The following is a 27376-nucleotide window of genomic DNA, read 5'->3' as shown; positions in this document are numbered from 1 at the left end:
AACCTCAGCTTCCTCATCTATACGATGGAGATAGCGACGCCTTCCTTTTTCTGCCCTTCAGGGATGTTGCAAGGACAAAAATGAGATTAGCGAGGGGAAGGCGCTTTGGAAAATAAAAGCACCCCGTAAAACTCGAGGTGTTTTTCGCAGGCTTGGTCAGGCTGGCTCAGGCCGGGTGAGGAAGAGCCTGGCTTGGGCAGGGAACAAGGCAGGTTGGGCCTCGGATTTCTGTTGTATGCCTGTGTCCGTGTGTCCGGGGACAGACTTTACGCCCTCCCTCCCCACTTCCCTTTTAATGGTATTTGTTAAGGGCTTACTCTGTGGAAAGTACTCTACTAGCGCTGGAGAAGATGCAAGATGATCGGATTTGACATAGTCCCTGTCCCATATAGGGCACACGGTCTTACTCCCCATTTTACAGATGAGGTAACAGGCCCAGAGAGTGAAGTGACTTGCTCAAGGTCACACAACCGACAAGTGGCAGAGCTGGAATTAGAACCCAGTTCCTTTGAGTCCCAGGCCCGTGTTCTTTCCCCCTCTAGACTGTCAACCCCCCTGTAGACGCTAAGCTCGTTGCGGGCAGGGAATGTGTCTGTTTATTGTTGTATTATACTATCCCAAGCATTTAGTACAGTGCTCTGCACATACTAAGTGCTCAATAAATAGGATTGACCGACCGACTAGGCCACACTGCTTCTCACCTTCCTGTCTGCAGGCCCCTTGTCGTACAGGCCTCTCCTCCAAGAAGCCTTCCGGGACTAAGCCCTCCCCCTGCCCCCAGCTTCCTCTTCTCCCACTCCCTTCTGTGTCACCCTCACTTGCTCCTTTTGTTCTTCCCCCCTCCAGCCCCACTGCACTTATGTACATATCTGTCATTTCTTTATTTGTATTGATGTTTGTCTCCCCCCTTCTAAACTTGTTGGGGGCAGAGATTGTCTCGGTTTATTGTTGTACAGTGTTCGGCACACAGTGAGCGCTCAGTAAATACGATCGAACGAATGAACGAAAAGTCGGGAGAGACGTCGAGAGCGACCGATCCAGGGATGTTGACTAGTTCTTGTTTTGCAGAGGCAACGAATGGAACGGTGCCCCAGGGCCAGCGCCCACCCCCTCGCATTAAAAACTTCCAGATCAACAACCAGATAGTGAAGCTCAAGTACTGTTACACCTGCAAGATCTTCCGGCCCCCGCGGGCCTCCCACTGTAGCATCTGTGACAACTGTGTGGGTGAGTAAAGTGCCACAGTGGTTGGGGCGTGCGAGGCTGGAGCCGAGGTGGGCATTCCGAGGGCAGCGGCCCGGGGTGGCGTTGGGTTAGGAGCGGGATTGGCAGGGATGGCAGCGGGGAGTGCGTGGACGGGTGAAACCTACAAGTAGAAGATGCAAGAAATTCTGGCTCTACCTGTATGACCAAAGTCTGTGTATATTTGTGATATTCCTTTATTGCTTAGAAGCCTCACGATGAGCCAACGTTTTGCCAGCTTCTTTCTCTCCTGGTCTACAGGAATAGGACGCGACTAAAAGATCAAAAAATAAACGAGCCTTCCCGTCCTTCCTCCTCCTTTGCTTCAGGAGGGTGTTAAGCTTCTTTTAACTGCCTCTCCAACTTTTTTCCGTAGTAGAGAGAGCATTAAATACTTACTATGTGCAAAGGACTGTACTAAACACTGGGAACTAAGTTCACGGATGAGGTGGAGACACCCAAGGCGTTCACAGTCATAAGAATAAGGAGGGCAGGACTAAGAGGTCGTGCCCCGGTAGCCAATGTTTGCTGCTTAATTATCTTTAATGTTAAATATTTTCTCTTGAAAACAAGCGAGGCCCTGAAGATTTGAGTTCATTCTCGACCCCCAGACCACACGCTCAGGGAAGGGATGTTTTTCATGCGTTTTGGCATAATTAACAAAGTGGGCAATGGGCATGAAGCTCCTGAGTCTAAAGCCAACAAGGTGGTGTTCTGGAACTTGCCCGGTTCCCTGAGATCTCTACCACCTAGATGAAGCTTTGTTGTGATAAGAATGGTGGTATTTATTAAGCACTTACTACAAGCCAGGCACTGACCTAAGTGCTACTCCTGTAGGCTTCATTATTTGAGCTGTACCATTCATCTTTTAAGTAGCCCCCCAAAACACGATGAGGTTGGGGGGGTGACTGCAGCGAACAACAGGGTCAGCTTAGGGGCATTTGGGGGCGGTGGGGTGGGAAGACCAGGGAGAAACCCTTCTCCCCAGCACCCCAGCCAAGCCGGGACAGTGCGGCTGTGGAGATCTGCATCTAGCGTTGCTGGCTTCCCTCCACCGTACTCTTCCCCCAGCCTTTATCATGTTCTCACTAGATGTTGGCTGATCAGAAGCTTTTGATATGGGGACAAGAGTTTTTGATAATGTACGCACTTGTTATGTGCGTGGCCTAGCCTGAGAATCAGAAGGACCTGGGTTCTAATCTCGGTTCCTCCCTTTGTCTGCTGTGTGACCTTGGGCAAGTCTTTTAACTTTTCAGGGCCTGTTACCTCATCTGTAAAATGGGGATTAAGAATATGAGCCCCTTGTGGGACAGGGACTGCGGCCATCCTGATGAACTTGTATCTACTCCAGAGTCCAGAACAGTGCTCGGCACATAGTAAGCACTTAACAGAATTACTACTTAGTGGAAGATATGATTGCCGCCTTAATCTGATACTGCGACCGGCTGGTCCATTTGGAATCGTGATGGTGCCAGACAGATTCTGGCCAAATAGCAGAGCAGCTAGCGGATCTGTCCTCTCACAGCCCTAAGAGCTGGGTGATATCAAGTCATCAGTCAGTGGTATCTGGTGAGCTCTTACTCGGGGCGGAACACCATACTTAAGTGCTTGGGAGGCACAACAGCTAGGTTCCCTGCCTTCAAGGATCTTACAGTTTAGCTGGGATTTCCTGCTTCGTATACATCTGAGTCTCAGGTTCAACCTAAATGGAGTGCTGGAGTATAAAGACTGTCTTGCAAGTAAATAAAAAGAAAGAAAGCCCAGCACGCACCTCATTCCTGAAGTCCACAGTGAGCCGAAGAAATGAAGTCAGGATTCTTTGTCAATCACGAAGCATAAAACTCTCTGCGCCCCCCTGAAAGCTTAAAGATAGACTTAGAGACCATAATAGAAAGATTATATCGATCAGTCAATCAGTTGTATTTATTGAGTGCCTATGGGGAAGCAGCGTGGCTCAGTGGAAAGAACCTGGGCTTCGGAGTCAGAGGTCATGGGTTCGACTCCCGGCTCTTCCACTTGTCAGCTGTGTGACCGTGGGCAAGTCACTTCACTTCTCTGTGCCTCAGTTAACTCAATTGTAAAATGGGGATTAACTGTGAGCCTCACGTGGGACAACCTGATGACCCTGTATCTACCCCAGTGCTTAGAACAGTGCTCTGCACATAGTAAGCGCTTAACAAATACCAACATTATTATTATTATTATAATTATGTGCAGGGCACTGTAGTAAGCACTTGGAAGAGTACATACAGCAGAATTAGCAGACACGTTCCCTGCCCCAAATGAGCTTACAGTCTAGGGTAGGGATGGTCATGAATATGAATAAATAAGTCATTTATATAATTAAGTCTCGAGTCATGTACATAAGGCCAGAGAAGAGCATTTGGAATTAAGAGGTACTGAGAGATGACAGAAAGATGTTAATTTTAATTCAGTGATCAATAGAATTGAGACAGAGAGAATCCTCAGTTTAAGATTTATGTTAGTGAATAATTGAGCAACAGACAAACTTCAGTTGTAGCCCTGTTGTCCTGAAGTTTTATCCTACAGAGGTTAGTCATGTGTCCAGAAACAGAGGAACTTTACTGCAAGTCCTTGTGCAGAAGCAGAGGAAGTTTAATGCGAGTCCAGTTACTGTAATGGGAAAGAGGCATAGACAGAGAGAAATTCTAGTTTTATCAAGGGGTCACTGAGAAGAAGCAGCGTGACGTAGTTGACAGATTATGGGCTTGGGAGTCTGAGGACCTGGGTTCGAACCCTGGCTGCCATTTATCTGTTGTGTGAACTTGGACAAATCACTTAACCTTTTTGTGCCTCAGTTCTCTCCTCTGCAAAATGGGGATCCAATACCTGTTCTCCCCTGTACTGAGACAGTGAGGCCCATGTGAACCTGATTATCTTGTGCTTAGTACAGAGTTTGACTCATAGTAAGAGTCAAACTCATAATGCCACTATTATTATTATCATTATTTCTATCATTATTTGACCCGCACTCTGTAGAGCAAACTTTCTACAGGGTGGGGCTTGTCCCTTCCCAACTCCTGCCCCTTGCAGGAGGAGAGCCAAATAGTTCTGCTCTCACTTGTTCATGGGGAGCTTTTAATTGGTCCTCACTCAGTCGCTATAATGGTGGGATCACTAGGTCAAATCCTCTTAGAATTTACTTTGCCCTAACAGTAAGTGCTCCACTGTGGAAGGCTCAAACTCTCTTGATGATGGAGAGCAAACACTCTGCCTCCCGTAATATTAGACTGTCATCGTCACCATCATCAGTGACACACGGACTTGAGAGAGAGAATTCTCAGTTTAAGACTTATACTAGAGATTAGTTGAGCAATAGACAGACTTCACATGTAGCCCTGTTGGCCTGCAGTTTTATCCTACGAAGGTTAGGTGTCCAGAAACAGGGGAAGATTAAAACGAGTCCTCGGGTCCTTGCAAGAGTACAGTACAACAGAGTGGGCAGACACTGCTCCCTGCCCACAACAAGCTTAACAAGCTTTCCGGCTTAGAGGAAGAGCTTACAGGCCCATCGTCTGATTCTCTGTCCTTCGGAGAGATCTCCTTGGTAAATTGGTGTTCAGGCAATCGGGGAAGGTCGTGTTAGGTTTCCGCTGGTCCCCCAGGCAATCTTGAAGTGCATTGTCCCTGGGAAAGTCAGTGGATCTGACTGTAGAGCATCGATGCGTCCCATTTCCTTCATTGACTCAACTTCCTGGAGGGGCTGCGGAGCATGTGACCTGGATAATCCTCGATTAGCATCTCAAAGGAGGGACATGCTGGCTAAATCCACAAACCGAATCTTTAAAAGGACACACAGGCAGTCTAGCCATAGAGTAACAGGGCCATAAATGTTAGTTACCCCTTGTTACTTTTGGGCCCTTCAAAGAAAATAAGAGAGATTTTCCCAGTTTCTTCTAGTGGTCATTTTGCAGTTGAATTACAGATTTTTAGTTTACTAAGAAAACACGCATGTCCGAGCTCTGTTGTATTCTCCCAAGCGCTCAGTACGGTAAGCGTTCCGTAAATGCCATCGCTTGAATAGTATGCTCTCTAAGGTGATGGGTGTCTTCCTTTTTTTCTAGCTTCTGGGGGTGACCTCAGGGGTTTAGGAATACTGTCTCAGAATGTAACCCTAGAGTAAGTTTGTCCTGTCCTGAAAAACTCTTCAGAGCAGAAGAATCCAATCCCTGGTATGATGTGTCCCAGTGACAGCCTCCAGAAACTGCCTCGGAGTGGCTCCGTTATTTTGAGTTTTTATTTTACTCATTTTCCTGGGATTTCCTCAAGGTGTGTCACCCTCCGCAGCAATGAAGATGGGTGGGGAAATAGGGTCAAATAGTTTTGGGAAGGATTGGGACTCTCTCATCAATCAATAGTGTTTATCGAGCACCTGCCTTGCGTAGAGCACTGTACTAAGGCTTTGGAGTGAACATTAGAATTAGGAGACATAATCTCTGCCCTCAAGCAGCATACAGCCTAGCTCGGGAGACGGATACACAGATGAATTACAGACAGGAGGAAGTAATAGAGTAAAAAGATAGAGACTTAAGTGCTGTGGGGGTGGTGGAGTTTCAGACAGAGGGGAGTGCGTGAGCAAGAGGCAGGACTGACAGGAACTGGCCCAGAGAGTCGATTAATAGGAATGAATGCAAGAAAGGAGTGGATATGTTGGTGGGAGGGAGCCACAGGTCAGGAGTTTCTGCTCGATGTGGAGAGGAAGGCCGTCATTTTGGCCCAGGGCCTCCTCATTTCTCACTAGTCTCTCAGCCTCTTCATTGGATTTCCTGTCTCCGATCTTTCTCCTCTCCAATCCATACTTCACTCTGCCGCCCGGATCATTTTTCCTGAAACATCTGCTTTTGTGTCTGCACCCCTCAAAAATTCCCAGTGGCTACCGATTCCTCTCTTCACTAAACCAAAATCCTGACTGTTGACTGTGACACACTTCATGAGCTTTCTCTCCCTTTTACATGAGAAGTAGCATGGCCTAGTGGATGGCGTCCTAGCCTGGGAGTCAGAAGAACCTAGGTCCTAATCCCAGCTCTGCCACTTGTCTGCTTTGTGCCCTTGGGCAAGTCACCTACCTCATCTGTAAAATGGGGACTAAAACGGTGAGCCCCATGTGGGAAATGGACTGTGTTCAACCTGATTATCCAGTGCTTAGTACGGAGCCTGGAGTTAGTAAGCACTTAACAAATACCATAAAACAAACAAACAGTGGTAAAACAAACAACAAACATATGTACTATCTTCTCCCATCACAAGCTGCTCTTATTCTTCATTCTCAAGTTAATCTAACTGTCTCTTCTCAGCTGTGCCCCCCTCCTCACACCCTTACAGTCTAGAATTCCCTCCCCCTTCAGATGCACCACACCTTAGCTCTTCTCTGTATCTTCAAAACTCTCTGGTTATTCCACTTCTTCTGGGAAACGTTCTCCAATTATTCCCCCCCCCCCCCCCGGTCATTTCCTCCCAATCTTAGCACTTGTTAACTTCCATACTCACTGCTTAAGCACTTGTTCACCTGTCTTTCCATTCTCTTTTCCTCCCCATCTGTAAATTATTTTGTATAGGTCTCCTCTTGTAGATTGTGAACTTCTTGAAGGCAGGGGTGGTGTGGATTTTTACCTCTGTATTCTCTCCGAAGCTCTAAGTACAATGCCTTGCACCTAGGAGGTGCTCAATATATATTATTGATTGATTGCCAAGTGGGGACAAATTGTCAAAACTACAAGAATGAAGAGGAAGAGCCCTGATCCAAATGGTCAGAGCAAAAGCAGCCAATTAAAATAATAATAAATAGATCAAACAGAATCTATTTTGTAGTGAAAATGATAATAATACTTATGGTATTTGTTAAGCGCTTGTTATGTGCCAAGCACTGTTCTAAGCGCTGGGTTAGATACAAGGTAATCAGGTTGTCCCACGTGGGGCGCACAGTCTTAATCCCCATTTTCCAGATGAGATAACTGAGGCACGGAGAAGTTAGATGGCTTGTCCAAAGTGACACAGCAGACAAGTGGCAGAGCCGGGATTAGAACCCGCAACCTCTGGCTCCCAAGCCCGGGCTGTTTCCACTAAGTCACGCTGCTTCTCCATTCCAAGGCTGCATATGTTCGGTTCTGTTTTCTCACCAAGAGGCGAGGGGTTTAGGGGGCTTGCCATAAACGCTCCGGAGGCGGGGGTGGGTTGTTCTGGGCCCGACTCCCCTTTCAGAATTCTATACCATTTAAGCGAAAATCAGAAATATTCAAATGGTGATTTTTGCGAAGTCAGGGAATTTTTGACCCTCGTCAGGTTGAACGGAAAATCAAAGGCGCTAGGTCTGGTTCAAAAGAGGCAGACGGCAGAGACGGCAATGGCAGTGGAATCGACCAAAGCCCCGATGCCGCTGTCTGACTGAAAAGCCGATGAGGCTGCGGCGATGAGGAGAGGGGGAGGCGGCCACTGGACGGAGCCACGGGAAATGTCCTTTCCAGCCATGTAGGAAAACAGGCTGTTTTCTTCTTTAATGGAAATCAAGAGAGGTCCTTGCCAAGTGTGATGGAAAAGAATGACTGGCTGAAATTCCTCTGCCTCCACTTTGATGCACGCTTTGTTGCAGGTGGCAGTGATTTGTGAGTTTCCGTGCTGTGACAAAAAGAGAATGTATTGGTCATGTGATCACTGCAACCCTCTTCCTTCCTTCCCCTAACTGCCTGTAATTAGTAATAATAACGGTGGTTTTTGATAAATGCTTACTGTGTGCCGTGCCCTGTACTGAACTCTGGGAAAGACGCAAGATAACGAGGGCGGACAGAGAAGCAGCGTGGCCCGGTGGGTAGAGCCCGGGGCTGGGAATCAGAAGAACCTGGGCTCTAATCCTGGTTCCGTCACTTTTCTGTCGTATGACCTTGGGCAAATCGTTTCACCGCTCTGTGCCTCAGTTACCTCATCTGTAAAATCGGGATGAAGACTGTGAGCCCCATGTGGGACAGGGACTGGGTCCAATCTGATTAGCCGGCGTCTACCCCAGCGCGTAATACAGTGCCCGGAACACAGTAGGTGCTTAACAAGTACCATTAAAAAAAAGAAAAAAAGTTGGCAGCCTAAGAGACCAGTAGGCGAAGGGGAGCTCAGAGGAGGAGTTCTGCTTAGGTGGGCAGAGACCTGTGAAGCCCACCTCCTTTTTGGGTGAAAAACCTTTGTGTATTCAGGAGCCCTCACAGAGGGTTGTATTCGGTGTGTAGCAGAGTTTCCCGTGGAAACCTGGAAGATTGAACTGGATCAGTGAAGCGGATGTTGGGAGACCCAAGCTATTCTGTATCTGCTCTGCTATTGTCTAAGGGGGTGGTGTGGGTTCCGATTTTGATGCTGACCTCTCCCCTCTCTCCCCCACAGAGCGCTTCGACCATCACTGTCCCTGGGTTGGGAACTGTGTAGGAAAGAGGAATTATCGTTACTTCTACCTCTTCATCCTGTCTCTCTCGCTCCTCACTATCTACGTCTTCGCCTTCAACATCGTCTACGTGGCCCTCAGTGAGTTGCGCGCCGGGCCTTCTCGGGAACTTTTCTGGGGCTGGGGGGTCAGTTGGGGTCCAAAGGCAGAGGTGCCCAGCCTCAGCGGGAGTCCATCTGGCTCCCAGCCAGCTTTGAAGGGGGTGCGTATGGAGGAAGCAGCGTGAATCTGCAAAATGGGAATCGCTTTTCCTTTGCCTCGGTTGTTCCAACCAGGGTAAGCAGCCGTGACTGTAGAGGGATTTCTGTGGAGGGCCCTGTCTTGGTGTCAGTTCCTCTTCAGAGAGGGAGAGAGAGAGAGCCCTTTGATAGCATTTTCACCTGACACATCTCATTCTCTCAGAAGAGCTCTCCACCCTCTCAGCCGAGGCCAAATTGGACCGCAGAGCCACCCCCGATAGGTTGGTACGAATCTGTAGCGCTTGCCGATAGCTCCTCATACCCGCTGTCGAGGGGATGTGGGACAGGGCAGAGCCGTGACAATTAGAGGGAGTGACTGATTGGTCCCCTAGCAGGGCGACTGTCATCTCTTCAGAATTTGTGCCTTTATGTAGTTCTGGTTGGAAATGCTGTGGATTGGAAGTGACCAACGGCCCACGGGGTCATCTGGCACATCCTCTAGCAACACGGCCAGCCTCTTCTGCTTTGGCAACACCCCCATCCCTGCTGCAGGTGCCTGGGAGACCATCCCATCTCCGCTCAGGCTCGCCCGGCAATATCTTTGCCAGTTCAGTCCGACATGGAACCCGCAGGCCAGGCTGACTGACTCGGTGCGTTTTTTACAGGGAAAAGATGGGTGGAAGAGTCCAGAAAGGGATTGTGCTTGGGTCAAGGGTAGACTAAGGGAGGACAGGCCTTAGTGTTTTGTGAATAGAGTAGAGAAGTAATCGAGGGAGGAGCAATAAGGAATAATCTTTCCAAGGGAATTAAACTAATCCTTCCCTCTGGGTGTCTTATATGCTAACCTCTCTCTCTCTTTCTCTGAATGTCTCCTAGAATCCTTGAAGATTGGCTTCTTGGCAACATTGAAAGAAACACCAGGAACATATCCTTCCTTCAAACTGAATGCCATATCTCTGGGACTCTTAATTCTTGCTAGTCTGTTTTCATTCCAGCTGCTCGCCGAGCAGAGAGAGTGGAATCCCACTAAACCCTGAAACTGGGGGTGGGGAGGTGTCCAAAAATTGTGGCACAGGTGGGTCTGGGACTCAACTTTCTGGGAAAAAAGGTTCAAAGGAATTAATGCAGCGTGGCTCAGTGGAAAGAGTCCGGGTTTGGGAGTCAGCGGTCATGGGTATGAATCCTGGCTCTGCCACTTGTCAGTAGTGTGACTGTGGGCAAGTCACTTAACTTCTCTAGGCCTCAGTTACCTCATCTGTAAAATGGCGATTAACTGTGAGCCTCACGTGGGACAACCTCATTACCCTGTATCTTCCCCAGTGCTTAGAACAGTGCTCTGCACATAGTAAGCGCTTAACAAATACCAACATTATTATTATTATTAATAAAGGTAAAACCGCTGCAAAACAGCTTGTCTCCTGAGCTTTCTCCTCAGCTTGTACCCTGTGGATTTTAGTATCTGCATAAAGCAGAGGGCTCTGGCTAAACTGAAATCAAATAGGAGGTAGGAGAGCCAGCAGGGAGCCTGAGGGAATGAAGGTTTCTGTCTACTGGGGGAGTTCTGAGGAGAGTGCAAAAGCGGAGCCAGGAATAGCAATGTGCTGCTCCTTCTACTCAGTTGCCCTTAACTGGGAGGGAAGTGTTCACGAGCACAGTCAGCTCTGGGTTTATTCCAATCCCCAACCACTCCATACCCTTGGGAAGAAAGGCTTCCTTCTCCCTCTGCCAAAAAAGGTTGAGGGGGGGGTGTCGATTCTTCACCTCTAGACTCTAAGCTCCTGTGGGCAGGGGTCATGTCTACCAACTCTGTTATATCATCCTTTCCCGAGTGCTCTAATCAGTCACCCAGTCAGTCGTATTCATTGGGTGCTTCCTATGGGCCGAGCACTGTACTAAGCGCTTGGGAGGGTGCAATATAACACATTCCCTGTCCTCAGTGAGCTTACAGTCTTACAGAGGGAGACAGACATTAATAGAAATAAATAAAATTACAGATAGGTACAAAATTGTTCTACCCACCGTAAGTGCTTCAGAATACCATCGATTGATTCATCTCCAGAAGAGCAAGCTGCCATCCATTCATTCAGTCGTATTTATTGAGCACTTACTGTGTGCAAAGCACTGTACTGAGCACTTGGAAGAGTACAATAACAGATACATTCCTGCCCACAATGAGCTCCAGTAATCAGATCTTCCTTCTCTCCCCGGTGTCACTATTGAAGCATCTGAGCTTTTGGGCAGGTAATGGATCTACCAACTCTGTTGTATCGAACTTTCCCATTTTTATTTTTTTGTTGGTATTTGTTAAGCACTTACTACGTGTCAAACACTGTTCTGAACCATGGGGTGGATACCTGTTAATTAGATCAGACACAATCCCTGTCCTGCATGGGGCTCACAGTCTAGGTAGGAGGGAAAACAGGCGGACTGAGGCATAGAGAAGTTAAGTGACTTGCCCAAGGTCACGCCGCAAGTTACTGTCAGAGTCCCAAGCACTTAGAACAGTGCTCTGCATGCGGGCAGTGCTCAATAAGTACCACCGGTGGATAGTGCTGTGTATTGATAAGATGTGGAGATGGGGCAGGATGTCCTGGGTGAGCTAGGCCATTGGGGTGACCTCGAATTATTTTGGCTCCTTAACAAGAACTCACTGTTCTGGAAGTACTCATCTGTTTCTTCACCCTCTGGTCTGTCGTGGGGTTAACTGGATTCCATACTTTCCTGGTGGCCCTCAACCAGACCACAAATGAAGATGTGAGTAACTGTCTTTCCACTCTCTCCTCTTACGTCCCTTTTCCCTTCGGATGCGCTCCTTTCTCTCCGGCCCCTTGGCTCGGCTCGCTTTGACCTGACAGAAATGGTGATTTCAGTCACCATTGTCCTTGGTGGTGTCCCGCGGGAACCTTACTCTTGGTGGGGGTCTTCGCCTCAATTTGGGGAAGAGTGGCGGCCCTGAGGAAAATGCATCTTTCTGCCTGCAGATTAAAGGCTCCTGGGCCGGGAAGAACCGGGTGCAGAACCCATACAGTCACGGCAATATTGTGAAGAACTGCTGTGAGGTGCTGTGCGGCCCTTTACCCCCCAGGTAAGAGTTGGAAGGTGGCGGTGGGTCACGGAGCTGGCCCCCAGATAGTTAGCCTGTGCTTTGGGGATGCTGCCTGGGTCTGAGCCCTAGTCACTGGGGCCAAGCCACTCCCTTCTCCCCAGGCTGGGATCTTTCCTCATGGCTCTGGAAAAACAGGGCCTAGTGAGGGGAGACTACAAAGTGGAGCAAACTACAAGGTCCTCTTGAGGTCTCCAGCAGGACTGAGAATTGGCGGTGGGCCGAAGGCTGCCGGTTGTCGAAAGTTGGGTGTTCTCGGCTAGATTGGAATGGAAGTGGAGTGGGAACGGTGAGGTGGTCGCCGGTCTGGCTGGACCGGTGGGAAGAGCCTGGGGGGAAATCCACGGCCCCTGCTCACCCACCCAGCCCTCCCCGCGTGTGCCATTTCAGACGGTTCAGGAGCAGGTCGTCGGGTCTGCATTCTTTTTTTTTATTAATGATATCTGTTAAGCGCTTACTATGTGTCAAGCACAGTTCTAAGCGCTGGGGTAGATATAAAATAATCAGGTCAGGCACAGTCCCTGCCCCACATCGGGCTTACGGTCACAGTAGGAGGGAGAGCAGGTAGTTCAGTGCCTGGCACATAGTAAGCGCTTTCAAATGCCATCATTATTAACAGGAATGGAATCACCATTTTCTAGTTGAGGAAACTGAGGCACAGAGAGGGGGAGCGACTTGTCCAAGGTCATACAGTAAGCAGTTGGCAGAGCCGGGATTAGAACCGAGGACATCTGACTCCCAGGCCGGTTCTCTACCCACTAGGCCACGCTGCTTCCCCGTGTGTGGTGGGCCAGAGCCCTTCCGCTGCTTAGCGTGATGGGCGCCTGCCGCATTGAAGAACCCCGAGCTACTACTTTTTGCCCTTTGGAGAAATGAGGACCTCAAGGATCTGGGTTTGAAGAGCAAGAAATAACTCAAAGGCCCACATCACCTTCTTGGCCCCACAGGCTAATCATAGTAAAAATGATCGTTCTGACAGCTCTTAAACATTTACTATGTGTCAAGTGCTCTGCTCAGCCCTGGAGTAGATACGAGATCATCAGGTTGGGCACGTATCTGTCCTACGTGGACTTCACAGTCTAATAGGGAAGGAGAACAGGTACTTTATCCCCATTGTACAGATGAGGAAACTAAGCCCCAGAAGATGTTAAATGACTTGCCCAGGGTCACCCAGCCAGGCAAGCGTCTGAGCCAGGAATAGAACCTGGGGCTCTGCACTCCCAGTTCTGTGTTCTTTCCCACCGGGAGGCTTTTCCCACGGTTGCTGTATTCCTGTGGATGCATACCTAATGATAATAATGATATTTGTTAAGCGCTTACTATGTATCTAGCACCGTTGTAAGCACTGGGGTAGATCCAAGCTAATCAGTTTGGACACGATCCCTGTCCGACATGGGGTTCCCAGTCATAATCCCCATTTTACAGACGAGGTAACCGAGGCCCAGAGAAGTTAAGTGACTCGCCCATGGTCACCCAGCAGACCAGTGGCGGGGCCGGGATTAGATCCCAGGTCTTTCTGACTCCCAGGTCCCTGCTCTATCCACTAGTCCATGCTGCTTCCTGAATAGTACGTAGTATTTTCACTGCAGTGCTGCACTGTTTTTCATGGCTGCTCATGGTCATTATGACTCACTCATAGGCAGGCGTTCTCTGCCTTTTCTATCCGTGCCATCTGTTTTTTTCTCTTCTTCTCTCCTTCTCCTAGACGTTGTCTCTTTTTGAGCAGTTCTGCCTGCTGAGTAGTGTCTCCGGTTCAGTAACTTAAAAAACCCCAAATGGGTTTTCTTAATGGCATTCGTTAAGCACCTAGGATGTGTCAAACACTGTTCTCAGCGCTAATTAATTAAGTCAGATACAGTCCGTGCCCCACATAGGGCTGAACAACCCAAGCAGGAGGGAGAACGGGTATTAGAGCCCCATTTTACAGTTGAGAAAACTGAGGCACAGAGAAGTTAAGCAACCTGTCCAGAGTCACCCAGCGGACAAGTGGCGGAGCCGGGATTAGAACCCCGGGCCTCTGACTCTCAGGCCCGTGCTCTTTCCATTGGTCCACACGGCTCCTTTGACGGAAACATCATCTCGGTTACTTCAGTAAATTGTCCTCCTTGTAATATTCCCAGGGTTGGATGGATTGGCTTGATGCCAATCTATGTGAGCTACAGGGGAGCTCAGAGCCTGCCATCTGTGGGAAAACGGAATTCATGGAGGAGAGCCCCTGATCCGGGAACTGCGATTTGCAGAGGGGTGGGCTTGTGTTGTTTCAAGAAGGGGTGGAAAAGTGTATCCATAATTCTCCCTTATTCTGTCCCCTGCAGCGTGCTGGACAGAAGGGGCATTTTGCCACTGGAGGAAAGCGGAACCCGACCCCCCAGTACTCAAGAAAGCAGCAGCATTCCCCTGCCACAGACTGCAGTAAGTGGTCTAACCTGGCAAGCTCGGGGTGGTGGGTCTGAAGCCACCGGGACCTAGGGATAGGCCCTCTTGGGTCTTCTCAGGGTCCGTCTGGATGCCGGAGAACACGGCGTCCTGCGGATAAACATGTTCGACTGACCTTTGTCCGTTCCCCCCCCCCCCCCCCCCCCCCCCGTATGGACCACTTTACTTTGCTGACTCCATTTTACAGATGAGGTAACTGAAGTACAGAGAAGCAAAGTGACTTGCCCAAGGTCACACAGCAGGCACATGAAGCTGCCGGGATTAGAACCCAGGTCCTCTAACTCCCAGACCCGTTGCTCTTTCCCGCTAGGCCGTGCTGCTCCTCACTAGTTCACCCCGCTCCTGAACTGACCAGTACTTGCTGGCCAGTTCAGGCTGCTGGGGCGAGGGGAACTCACTTTAACCTTCACACTTCCCTGCCCTCCCACCCCCCTACTGCTGCCCCTCGTCTCGCCCTAGTCCCGCCCTGGGATAAAGGTGATGGTGGTGGTTTTAATCATCATCATCATCTTCATCATCGCCAGTGGCTCTGGTGATTGTTATGAAAAGCTATTTCCTGTCCCGCAGCGACAGCACAACAGTTCAAACATAATTGTCCTAAGTGTCCCAATTATTATTATCGTGGTACTTGTTAAGCGCCTATTACGTGCCAAGCACTGTTCTTGTAGATACAGATCAATCACGTTGGACACAGTCCTTGCCCGACATGGGGCTCACAGACTGAATCCCCATTTTTCAGATGTGGTCACTGAGGCCCAGTGAAGCAAAGTGACTTGTCCAAGGTCACACAGCAGACGTGTGGCGGATCCGGATTAGAACCTAGGTTATCTGACTCCCAGGCTAGTGCTCTGTCCGCTAAGCCACACTGTTTCGCCGGGCAGGTGAGGGTAACTAACAGAAGAGGGTGAGGAGGGTCTTCTGGAGCACGACAGGGGTCTGTCCAGCATCCTTGCCGTTCCTCCCCCCTGGTTGTGGGGCTGATGTCTCCCTTCGGGGCTCCCCAGCAGGAACCAGCCAAGTCGTTATCCGAACACCTTGCTTGGAGGTTCCCCGGGAATGCATTCGGCTTTGATCCTGAGTGGCATTTCCACACCCTGAGAGAGGCGTGCTTGTTAAGCTCTACTGAAGGCTCACCCCCTCCAGGAGGCCTTCCCAGACTAACCCTCCCCCCCATTTCCTCTGCTCCCCTTCCCCATCGCCCTGGCTTGCTCCCTTTGCTCTACCCCCCTCTCCCCCAACACTTGTGCATATATGTACATATTTATGTCTATTTATATTAATGATGTGTATATGTCTGTATTTCTATTTATATTGATGCTATTGATGCCCGTTTACTTGTTTTGATGCCTGTCTCCCCCCTTCTAGACTGTGAGCCCATCGTGGGCAGGGATTGTCAGTCTTTGCTGTTGGATTGTACTTCGCAAGCGCTCAGTACAGCGCTCTGCACCCGGCAAGCGCTCATTAAATGCGATAGAAGGAATTGAATGAATAAACTCAGCTGGGGCCAGGTATGGGCAGAAACAGGGGGCCTTCAGAGAGTTCCACGGCGAGTTATATTTTACTCTCCCAAGCGCTCATAACAGTGCTCTGTAAATACGACTGAGTGAATGAATGCCTTTGCTGGGCTTAGCCACGATCCATCAGTAACCCCCGGGGCACCTGTTGTTAGGCTCGGTAGTCTTTCTCCAAAAAAATACCGAACGAATCACTCGCTCGTACGTACCGCGGGTGTCGGCGCAATCCAGCGGTGTTATTTACACCGGCCGGAAAGAACTGCGACTTCCCCTTTAGGTTCTCCGGCTAGCGGGACCAGTTTGTGTGATATTGTAGTAGTCCTCCAGAGGGCAATCAAATGGCAATCGAAGGGCCCGCTGAGGTACGTCAGGCAATCACGCAGCCGGGCGGGCTCATCCATCTGCCGTGTCCCAAGCCATTGGGCCCCGCGGCCCCGCGGCCCCCCGCCCCCCTCCGGAGGAAGTTAATTTCAGACCAGTCTGGCCCGCTCTGATTCCGTGGACCCCGGCCGGGGAAGGTCAGTCCAGGCTGGACTGGGCTAAGGAAATCTAGGTCCGATTTGGCTCCTGCACGTAAGGCCTCGGGAAGCCGGGTCACTTCCGGGGTGGCCCCGGGAATGCCCCGTGGGGGTGATGGCGCCCGATATACGTCAGGCTGAGGAAGGTGGGCTCCGTGACTTTTTAGGGCATTCCCACGGGATTCTGGGGCATCCCAGAGGACAGCCAACGGTGACCCAAGTCACCCTGGGCCTGAGGGCACTGTGAGAAAAAGGGCCCTTCCTCCCTATCTCCCCACTGCCCACAAGGTCAGGAGGTGGACCCCACCTCACCAGTTGGGAAAGAGCCCCAGGCCACCCCAGTAGAGCACGATCCCTCTCCCGAACCCAGGCCGCGAGGCGGGGCGGAGCGTCACCGTTTCTGTCTTCCGCTTGGCGATGGGACGGTATTACGGTGTAACACCCGCGTAGGCTTGGAGGAAGGGGTCGCTGATTGTGCGGATCCAGGCTGAAGAGGGCCAGAGTGGAGCCTGGGGTAGCAGGAGCAGCAGCGATTATTAAGCGTTTACCGTGTGCGGGGCCCTGGGGGAAGGCGGTTCTGACGTGCGGGTTTGGGGGGGACGATTTTTTTTTTTACCTATTCTCGTATTTCTCTCATTAGATCCCTACAGAACCCACAAGCTCCAGTCAGCCGCCAGAGAAAGCCAATTTTCCTGCAAAAGAGATGCCACCCAACGGGCCGGGGAAACCACTGTTCAGCCCAGGGACTCTTCCGGAGACCGAAGAAGCCGAGAAGTAACGTCTGTTCCCAGAAGAGAACTTTTTTCGTTTAATGAAAGTGAGGTAGGGGAGAAGACAACAGAGACGGAGGGTGAGCGAGCGGTCCCCTTTGCCATTTTGCTTTCGTCTTTTTTCACCTGATTCTGGACTGGAATATACTTGGTGCAAGCTGTTTTCCCTGGACTCGAAGCACGAACGGAAGACGTGGCTCACGCGGAGGAGCCGGACGGGACCTGGGGACCCGGGAGCGGTCCGGCCAGCGCCCCTGCTCGTCTGGTGGCCTCCGCGGGCGGTCCCTCCGGCCCCCCGGAAACGCCGGCTCTCCTGGGTTGGTCTCGCCTCTGGCACCGTTGGGGCACGTGGCAGCGGGCCTGCCCGGCTTGGCCAGCTGCGGGGGTCTGGGGAGGGGAGGGAGCTGCATGGCTGAACCCTGACGTGAATCCTGGCTGGCTCGGTGTGACGTAGGGTGGATTTGGGTACACCCCCGGGAATTTGAGAGAGCAGAGGGAGGGACGGGGTCGGGTTTGGAAGAGCCTCCGTGCCATTTGAGTGCCAATGATGCCAGGTAACAAATACCGTTCTTTGGAGGGTGGGATCTGTCCCCCGGATACTTGTATTTATTAATGTAGCTCCCCTCTCGGCCCTCCCTCCCCGCCAACACCCTTCACACCCCTCACACCCTCATCCACCCCAATCCCACTCTTTTTCGATTAGCTAGAAGTAAACAAATGACTTTATTGCGTAGTAGTTTAGTGAGATAACAATTCCCCCACTTCCTAGCCCACCTCTATCTTTTGATGTCTGTATCCGTCTCAGTAAGCAATTGTGAGATGCCAATGGCAAGCAGCACCACCTTCCTTTTCTATCTCTCTCTCTCTCCCTCCCTCTCTCTCTCTGTCTCGTCTCACTTTCCTTTTCTCTTCCGTCCTTTCCCCCTCCCCGGTCTTCCTCTTTGCTCTGGTCGGGAGGAGTGACGGCCACCACAGTAGTACAACTCGGTTTGCACTTTGCGAGCACCTCTCCGAGTGCTTTTATAAACACTAGATCCTCACCGGGTCCGAGTGAGGAAGGAATCGTCCCTTATTCCCAGACGAAGAAATCATGGCACCGAAGAGACCGAATCATTTTCCCCGGTCCCAGAAGACAGGCCGGGGGCGGAGCTGGGATGGAAACCCGGGAGCGGCTATTTCGGGCGATTCCGTTCTGTCCCGGGCGGCCATACTTCCCTGCGGAGACGGGTACCCGAGTGGGTCCCGCTTATGGATTTCCACCCTCGGCTGACTCGGTGGCTGGGGGGAATGCTGGGACAACCGGACCTTGGGCGCGGGAGGTAGTGAGGGGCATTTATTGTTTCGTGGCACTGCCTCGCCCGGGAGCTAGCTGTGCTTGGGACCTGCACTCTGTGTTTCAGGGAAGAGGACATGTGCATTAAATGTGACTCTGTTTAAGAGATAACGTGTGTTCTCCCATCCCTTTACGAGCCACAGTCGTTGTGGATGGTTTCAGGGTCGAGAGGGGGAAGGGGGGGTAACTGGAGTTTTTTTTTTAATCTGTCTGAAGGTGATTAAACTGTGTCTGATTTAAACCTCCTGCTTCCTTCTCCTTTCCCCTTCCTCATCAGGAGCGCTGAGGGGCCGGGGCAACTTGGATCCTTCCCACCGCTGCCATTCGGAGACTCGCTGTGCTCGGGAGGCGGGGATCGGGTCTACCAACTCTGGCGTACTCTCTCTGGCACTTAGCTCGGTGCTCTTTGAACATAGTCGGTGCTCGTAAATAGGATTAATTGAAGCCCAGACCTCAACTTCAGTGGAGAGATCATGAGATTTCTTTTCTGTACCGAATTCCCATTTCCCCTTTGCCGCGGGAATGGAAATAAACGGTCTTCTCGGCAGCGCACCTCTGGGGACTTTTCTATCCTGGAGAGAAGGGAGTAGATGGGGTTTGTTTCCTCTCACTCACTGCCTCTGAGCCCCGGGGCAGAGTTATTGTAGAGAGCAGTCAAGAATGGTGAAGGATGACTAAGACCGAACCCTTATAGGGTTTGGAATTGCTAGTTCACAGCGGGGGGAGTGGGGGTGATTGCAAAAGGCCATTTTCTAGTCAGGCCTCCCCAGACTGTTCCTCTGTGGGGGTGGGAGCGAGGCTTGCCCCTCCTCCAGCTGCTCAAAGTCAGTGTCCCGGGAGGCCGGGGCTCATGGAATTGCAGGGAAGTTCGTTGCATCGTTGTTCTGCTGCGAAGGAGGCAGTACTCAATTCCAGTCCGTAAGTCTAGTCTGAAGAACCGCTTCCCTCTCACGTCGGGAATCTCTCCCGCTTTCTTTCCCTTTACAAATCGCTCTTTGGTGTCTGGGATCTTGGCCAGGGGAACGATTCCATTCAAACCCTGATACGATCGCGCTAACCAGATGAGATAATCTCGAGACTTTATTATGACCGAGAGGAGGTTGGAGAACTGATTTCCCCCAGAGCGGGTCAAGTATTGTTTAGCCTTTTCAATGGCTGATTCCTCTTTCTGGCCGACCGACGAAGGGTGGGATCTGCCGTTGGCTGGTCCCTAATGTGCCCCACTTCCTTAGGCAGGTGGGGTCAACTTGGGGCTGGAATTGACCCCTAGGCACCTCGGGGACAGGATGGGCGGGGCTGGCAAATTCCCTTCGTATGACATCTGTGTGTGAGTGTGGGTGTGTATGTGTGTTGGGGGTGTGTGGTTGCATCGTAACCTCTCGCACCCCCCACCCCAGTGCTAAATGTCGGGTTGGACACGACGGCCAAATTTCCCCGCCCTTCGTCCCCCTCCCCATACCCTCCTACCAATCAGATCTTCCAATTTGTTGGAAAAAATGTATTTTTGTTTTAAGTATATTTTCTAATTTCATGCAATTTAATATGTAGAACTCGGCACTTTTGGCGTGAGATTACAAACGTGTGGTGGTTTTGATTTTCGTCCTCTGGTGTTGCTTAATGAAAGAATCTCTTTTATTTGAGATCATGAATGAAGGAGACCTGAATCAGTTGAAGAAATTCAGAAATGTCCACCTCTTTCTGCTTCCGCCTCGTTTCTTTTCTGGTTCATTCTTCCTTTTGACCTAGCGCCTACCCTTCCCAGCATGGACCCCACTTCTTTGGGCTTGTCTCCGCTCTTTATTTATGGTATTTATTAAGCACTTACGCTGTGCTAAGCACTGGGATTGATGTAAGTTAATGAGGTTGGTCACAGTCCCTCTCCCGCATGGGCTCACAGTCGAAATGGGGGGAGAAAGGAGGCACAGAAAGTTAAGTGACTTGTCCAAGGTCACACAGCAAGCATTTGGCAGAGCCTGGATTAGAATTTAGGTCCTCTGACTCCAAGGCCCGTGACTTTTCCACTCGGCCATGTTGCTTCTTGTATCTCTTCCCTGTGAGTCCACTTTGGAAATAATAATTGTGGTATTTGTTAAGCACTTCCATGTGCCAGGCACTCTACTAAGCGCTGGAGTAGATACAAGGTTGGACACAGTCCCCGTCGCACGTGGGGCTCGCGGTCTTAATCCCCATTTTACAGATGAGGTAACTGAGGCATAGAGAAATGAAGCGACTTGCCCAAGGTCACACAGCAGACAAGTGGCGGAGCCGGGATTAGAACCCACAATCTTCCGTCTCCCAGGCCCGTGATCGGTCCACTGGGCCGTACTGCTTCTCCCCGATGGTCCAAGGTGGTAACATAGGGATTCCAGCTTTTCTCTCCTTCTGATGGATTTCCAGGGCCCGGCCCCTACACTCCAAGCCCGAGGAATGTAGGGACCGCACTCGGTCTTTCACCCAGTGTTTTCTTCACTAGGCCCGGCCTGCGTTGACCGATCTCCAGCAGAAGGGGTGAGAATGGCGATCTCTGACCCTTCTTTGCGTAGGAGCAGTGGTAACCGTAAAACGGACAGGCACCGGTGGGAATCGCGACCTCTTCGCCGATGAGATCAGCGCAAGGGGCCCACAAGGATATGTGAGTTCCCAAGTGGTGGGAATCCTAGTAGAGGGTCCCTCTGAAATCCCTCTGAGTCCCGGATGGGGACTCTCAGGCCCCGGTTGAAACTGAATCTCCCGCCACCTGGGCGGTCGACTCTCCTTCCCCTCATCAAGTCCCCCACTGCCTGATCTCTTCTTCTGGTGGTTTGCGTCAACTGTTCCGTAGCTCACTGAGGCTGGTTCTGTGCTAGCGGAAAGAACTCCAGGATTAACCCAAGTTACTTGCAAGACCGTCCTCTCACTCCCAATTATCCAGTTGTTGTTGTTTTTGCTGCTGCTGTTGTTTTTTTTATGGTCCGTGGTTAAGCGCTTACTGCGGGCCAGCGACTGTATTAAGCACACAGCAGCCAAGTGGAGCAGAATTAGAACCCAGATCCTTAGTCCCAGGTTTGGGCTCTTTCCCCTGGCCCACACTGTTTTAATCCACTCCAGCGGAATAGGGGTGGTTTTTATAATCGATAATGATTAACTGAGAGAAGAATATCACTTAGTGCTTAGTACAGTGGCTGGCACATAGTAAGTGTTTAACAAATACCCTGATTATTATTTAAAGAGCCCAGAAGTAATTTAGCCCCGCAGATTAGGCCCAGCTCTACAAGCCCCGTTATAACCAGTCACTATTTAAATGCCCCAATTGTACTAGTGGCCAACGGAGCATTCAGACCCAAAGACTTAGTACAGTGCTCTGCACACAGTAAGCGCTCAGTAAATATGATTGAATGAATGAAAGACAGTCCCTTGCTTCCTTCTCTTTCTCTCTCTCTCCCTCTCTCCTATCACTTTTGTGGAGGAGGAAGGACTATAAATCAGTCTGAGGATGTCCACTTCAGAAAGTTCTCTAACAATTATAGGTTAGGGGATTAGAAAACTACCGTTACTATCCCACCAAAGTAATTTTCCACGGGGCATCAATCTGCCAGCACAGCCGCCGACAAATGGCACATTGTGATGGTTAATATTTTTTCTGTGTCCAGTGATCCTTGGACTCCGTGTGTTGTATTTTCACAGGCCTTGACATGTTGGCTCCTCCTTCCTCTCTGCATATTGCTTAATAGCCTCAGTTCTGCCCATACCTGCCAATGGAATCTTCCTCACACTAAACAGGGATTGTTCTAAAGCAGATTCTAGGAACTTCCTTAAAAGGGAGCAGGTGAAAAATGAACGGTAACGGAGATGTTTTAAAGGTCCCCACCAAGCAACCGTGCAAAGCCCCCGGCTCCAGATCCCCAGACAGATATCCCTAATAATAATAATTGTGGTGTTTGTTAAGTGCTTACTATGTGTGCCAAACACTCTGCTAAGCACTGGGGTAGAGATAAGCTAATCGGGTCCCACATGGGATTCGCAGTTTAAGTAGAAGGGAGAACAGCTTTTGCATTCCCATTTCGCAGAGAGACCTGAGGCACAGGGAAATTTAAATGACTTGATCAAGATTATACAGCAGGTGAGTGGTGCAGCCTGAATTAGGACCCAGGTCCTCTGACTCCCAGGCCCGGGCTCTTTCCACTAGGCCATGCTGAAATCTTCTCGTTCCTCTCCCAACTCTCTCTGGACCTCACTGGCAGGCCCAGCTCCAGAAATTGTCTCCCCACACCTTCCACCCCCCTTCTTTTTTTGTAGAAATAAAACCGGTCATACCTATACTCTACTCAACTCATCTAGCCGAGTCCTCTTCCTTGGAAAGAGCATGGGCCTGGAAGTCAGACAAAATGGGTTCTAATTCCAACCCTGCCACTTGTCCGATGAGTGACCTTAGCCAAGTCACTTAACTTTTCTGTGCCTCGGTCTCCTGATTGGCAGAATGGGATTTCAATACCTCGTCTCCCTCCTATTTAGGCTGTGAACGCCACGTGAAACCTGGACTGTGTCTGACGTGAGTATCTTGTATGTACCCCTGTGCTTAGTAGAGTGCTTGGCACATAGTAACATTTAAATACCACAATAATTATTATCGAGTAATATTAATAATAATATGTAAGCAATACCATCCTGAATAAGAATAATGATTCTGTTTCCACAGTGACACACTTCCATGTCTCCTCACTTACCAACAACCCCTTTCCCCAGAGAGGAGGCTTGTTCCCTGATACTTCTGAGAACTGTCTGATTCTCAAGACAAGGGCCTCGCCCAATCTGGATAATATAAGTATCTCATCTATAGAGAGAGAGGATCTATAATTGAATTCAAGTGGCAGTTAATACAGCCAAGGTACATTCCTCATCCCCAAGGAGCTTGCATTCTGAGAAACACTGAAAGAGGTTGAGCGGAACATCTACAAGGGATTTAGCATGGTGTTGTGGATAAAGCACAAGCCTGGGAGTCAGAAGGTCATGGGTTCTAATCCCGGCTCCAACACTTGGCTGTGGTGTGACCTTGGACAAGTCACTTCACTTCTCTGGGCCTCAGTTACCACATCTGTAAAAAAATGAGGATCTGTGACAGGGACTCTGTTCAAACTGATTAACTAGTATCTACCCCAGTACTTAGATCAGTAATCGGCACTTAGTAATTGCTTTCCAAGTACCTTGGTTGTTGTTATTTAGTAACAAAAGCTGTCACGGTAGAAGGTGTTATCCGATGCAGAGGGCTGCATCTGTCTTTCCGATAGACCATTTTTCCTGTCGTGATTTTTGTATTGCATTTGAGATATTTTGGAGCAGTGCTGAGTTAACTTTATGGCAATGAGTTTGGGCCGCCGTTGGAAGCTGTAGCCTATCAGAGGAAGGTCTGTTCGATTCCTGGAGGTAAAAAAAAGTCATTTTAGCAATGCTCTGTCCCAGCGATAAGCATCAAGCGGCATGGCCTAGTGGAAAGAACACAGGCCTGGGAGTCAGAGGATCTGGGTTCGAATCCTTGTTCCACCTCTTGCCTGCTGTGTGACCTTGGGCAAATCACACAACTTCTCTGTGCCTCAGTTTCCTCAACTCTTCTCCCCTCTACTTACTGTGAGTCCCATGGGGGACAGGGACTGTGTCTGCCCTAATTAACTTGTACCTACCCCAGCGCTTAGAGTAGTGTTGGACATAGTAAGTACTTCACCCATACCATAAAAAAAACCCCAAAACTGATTATTTCCAGTACTTTTTTGCATTTCAAGCTGGTCCAGCTACAAGTACTATGAATCTGGCCAGAACCAGGCCCAGGCTGTCCTCCGAAGTCCCAGCGTCTGAAGGAGGAGTTTGGGGTAGCTTCCTTTCAAAGCTAATGAAATGAGAGAGGGGAAAGGGCCGCAGGCTGCTGGCAAACCGAGGGGAGAAGGAGAAAATGGTAACGTGGGGAGATCTCGGCTGGGGAGAGGGAGCGGGTTTCCAGTCCCACTGTTGGCAGAAAAGCGGAGAAGCAGCATGGTTTAGTGGCTAGAGAGCGGGCCTGGGAGTCGGAAGGACCCGGGTTCTAATCCTGACTCCACCACGTGCCTGCTGCGTGACTTTGGGCGAGTCACTTTGCTTCTCTGGGCCTCAGTTACCTCATCTGTTAAATGGGGATTAAGAGTGTGAGCCCCACGTGGAACAAGGCCTGTGCCCAACCTGATTGACTTGTACCTACCCCAGTGCTTGGAACAGTGCTCGGCACATAATAAGCACTTAACAAGTACCGTAATTATTATCATTGAAAAAGGGGCTGGATTAGGGCAGGACTCTGGCTGTCGAGGAGGGGTTGAGTTCCTGGTTCTGGCTGCAGGCCCTGCTTGTGCCACACCCTCTGCCTACCTCACTCCCACTACTTCCTCTGCCAGCCCACATCTGTGCCAGCTTGCTCATGGGGAGCGTTGCTATGTGCAGAAATTGTAACTTTCTTTTCCTCTGTCATACAAACAAACAAGGGTAAGGCAGCTCTAGAGGGATTGGAAGTAGATTTAGACGGTAAAATTAGATTTGATTTAGATTTATAATCTGTAAGCTCCTTGTGGTCAGGGTACGGATCTAGCGACTGTTATATTGAACTCTCCCAAGTGCTTAGTACAATGCTCGGCACCCAGCAGGCGATCGATAAGTACGATTAGAGGTCCGATGACAGTCACCTTTTCCCAAACCAAAGCAGGACTGAGAAGTGAGCATTGATGAGAAGGGGGAGGTGGGGATTAAGGTGAATGAGGTTGCCTTGGTTGGAAATCATAAGGGGAAACACTTCTGCTGCTAATTCGACTCACTTGAAAAGGGGTTTTAAAAACAGACAAAAAACCCCAAACCCAGCAGTTTGGGATTGAATCAACCCTCCTTAGCTGTGCTAAGGAGCAGCATGGATTAGTGGAAAGAGCACGGGCTTGGGAGTCAGAGGATGTGGGTTCTAATCCCGGCTCCGCTATTCATCTGCTGTCTCCGCCACTTAACTTCTCTGTGCTTCAGTTACCTCATCTGTAAAATGAGGATTAAGACTGTGAGCCCCCTGATTACCATGAATCTACCCCAGTGCTTAGAACAGTGCTTGGCACAGAGTAAGTGCTTAACAAATACAATTATTATTACTTAGATATTTCCCACAAATGCTAATGAACAGGTTTCTTTGGCAGTTCAGGAAAGCACAAATCAAGTTATGTCACCTAGGCAGTTTATCCTTGCTAATTAATAACTTTGCAGTGGAGACCTCAATGTCCAGAAAGTGACTTTTGGGGTCCAGAGTCTGATTTCACTACTTTGTATGTAGAATGATTTACTCCTAAATGCTCAAAAGTACTGGAGTTATAGGCTCAAGCTACTTTTAACCTTAACCTACTCTGTGACTTTTCTTATAATTAAAAAAAAAAAAATTCACATTGAGCAATATACACATCAAAATCAATTAACTTAGGGTTTGGTGGGTAAGTAAAGCATTTATCCACTCAGCAAGAATGAAGCGAGGCCACTTCGTGGTTATTGATGATTTAAATATAGTTTCTTCCCTCCTTCACTCCCTCTCTTCCCCAAGAGCTCAAAAATCATCAAGCAGATATCTTAAATGGCTCCACAACATGACCCAACCCAGGATCAGGAACAAGCATGGTATGATAGAGAAGCAGCATGGCCTAGTGGATAGAGCACAGGCCTGGAAGTCAGAAGGACCTGGGTTCTAATCTCAGCTCCGCCACTTGTCTGCTTTATGGCCTTAACTTTCCTGTACTTCAGTCACCTCATCTGTAAATTGGGGATTAACACTGAGCTCCGTGTGGGACACGGACCGTATCCAACCTGATTATCATGTATCTACCCAGTGCTTAATTCATTGCCTGACACATAGTAAGCGCTTAACAAATACCATTCAAAATTTTTAAAAAAAATGGTATGGAAAGGTAAAAGGCCCCCAAAACAATGAGTATCCTTCAGCCCCGGGTATAATGGGGAGCACAATGGATTCAACTACATGTTAAAAAAAAGACCCACTAAACCCCTAAATTAAGGTAAAGCTGATGGTGAGATTTTGCAGACACAAAAGTCAGGAAATTCCGTAGTTCGGGTTCCCACAGCACAGTTCCCCGTGCCTTTGTGCATATACGTTACCCTTTGGTCTTTACGATGCTATCGCTGGCACATTTTATAAGTGGCGATACAAATGCTATAGCAGTCTCTGCGGAGTTATAGGAAGAGGTGCAGTTTGCATATGAAATAGCATAGAATTCAATTTATTTAAGGCCTTCCTGGAGGATCGGTTTGGGGGGGGCGGGGGTAGTTCCTTCCCATTCCCATTTGATTGTGTTCCTAGCTGAATAGTATGTAATGCTGCCCACTTAATGTGATTTGTTTAAGCAAGACCCTATTGTAACCTATACATACGGTCTTCTCCTTGGGTAGGATTGCCATCCTGGATTTCTCGACTCGCTATAACTTGAACTTGAAACTCCGTGACCCTCCCCGCCGTTTGAGAGGTGTAGTTTTTGTTTAATTTCTTGGTTCTTTGTAAACCCCGAAGCCCTTTCCATCTTACTTTCTCAGAAGTACTGGAGCGCAGTACGTCGGTGCTTAGCTTTAATAATGATGGTATCTGTTAAGCGCTTACTATGTGCCGAGCTTTGACCAATCCGCAGGCCAGCCAGGCCAGTCGGGCCCAGGGAGATATGGGAATGGTTGGGTCCCAAGTCTCTTTAAGGGACTTTTGGGGAGTCTCCCGTTGTCTCCTTACCAGAAGGGCGGAGGGTTAGGGCCGAGCCGCCGTAGGGCCATCCGGGCTCATCTTGAGGAGAAAGGAACGTGTTCTGTGGAGGCGTAAGGTA

The 27376-nt window shown here is 49.7% G+C and overlaps 1 protein-coding gene across 2 annotated transcripts in view; it reads left to right on the top strand.

Annotated features, from left to right (window-relative positions):
- ZDHHC9 (zinc finger DHHC-type palmitoyltransferase 9) overlaps nucleotides 1-20130 on the top strand; it is a 33499-nt gene extending 13369 nt beyond the window's left edge. For both annotated transcript variants that reach the window (XM_029067565.2, XM_029067567.1), the window contains exons 4-10: nucleotides 1069-1227; nucleotides 8626-8763; nucleotides 9739-9787; nucleotides 11514-11616; nucleotides 11844-11947; nucleotides 14281-14377; nucleotides 17074-20130. In XM_029067565.2, the coding sequence (XP_028923398.1) occupies nucleotides 1069-1227; nucleotides 8626-8763; nucleotides 9739-9787; nucleotides 11514-11616; nucleotides 11844-11947; nucleotides 14281-14377; nucleotides 17074-17211 (788 nt within the window). In that variant the 3' untranslated portion in view covers nucleotides 17212-20130. The remainder of the gene's footprint in view (nucleotides 1-1068; nucleotides 1228-8625; nucleotides 8764-9738; nucleotides 9788-11513; nucleotides 11617-11843; nucleotides 11948-14280; nucleotides 14378-17073) is intronic.
- Nucleotides 20131-27376: the final 7246 nt, after the last annotated feature.

Source organism: Ornithorhynchus anatinus, chromosome 6 (assembly GCF_004115215.2).
Source record: "Ornithorhynchus anatinus isolate Pmale09 chromosome 6, mOrnAna1.pri.v4, whole genome shotgun sequence".
In the NCBI taxonomy this organism is placed as follows: domain Eukaryota; kingdom Metazoa; phylum Chordata; class Mammalia; order Monotremata; family Ornithorhynchidae; genus Ornithorhynchus; species Ornithorhynchus anatinus.
The sequence above is the reverse complement of the archived record's forward strand: the minus strand, read 5'-3'. Positions and strand labels throughout refer to the sequence as shown.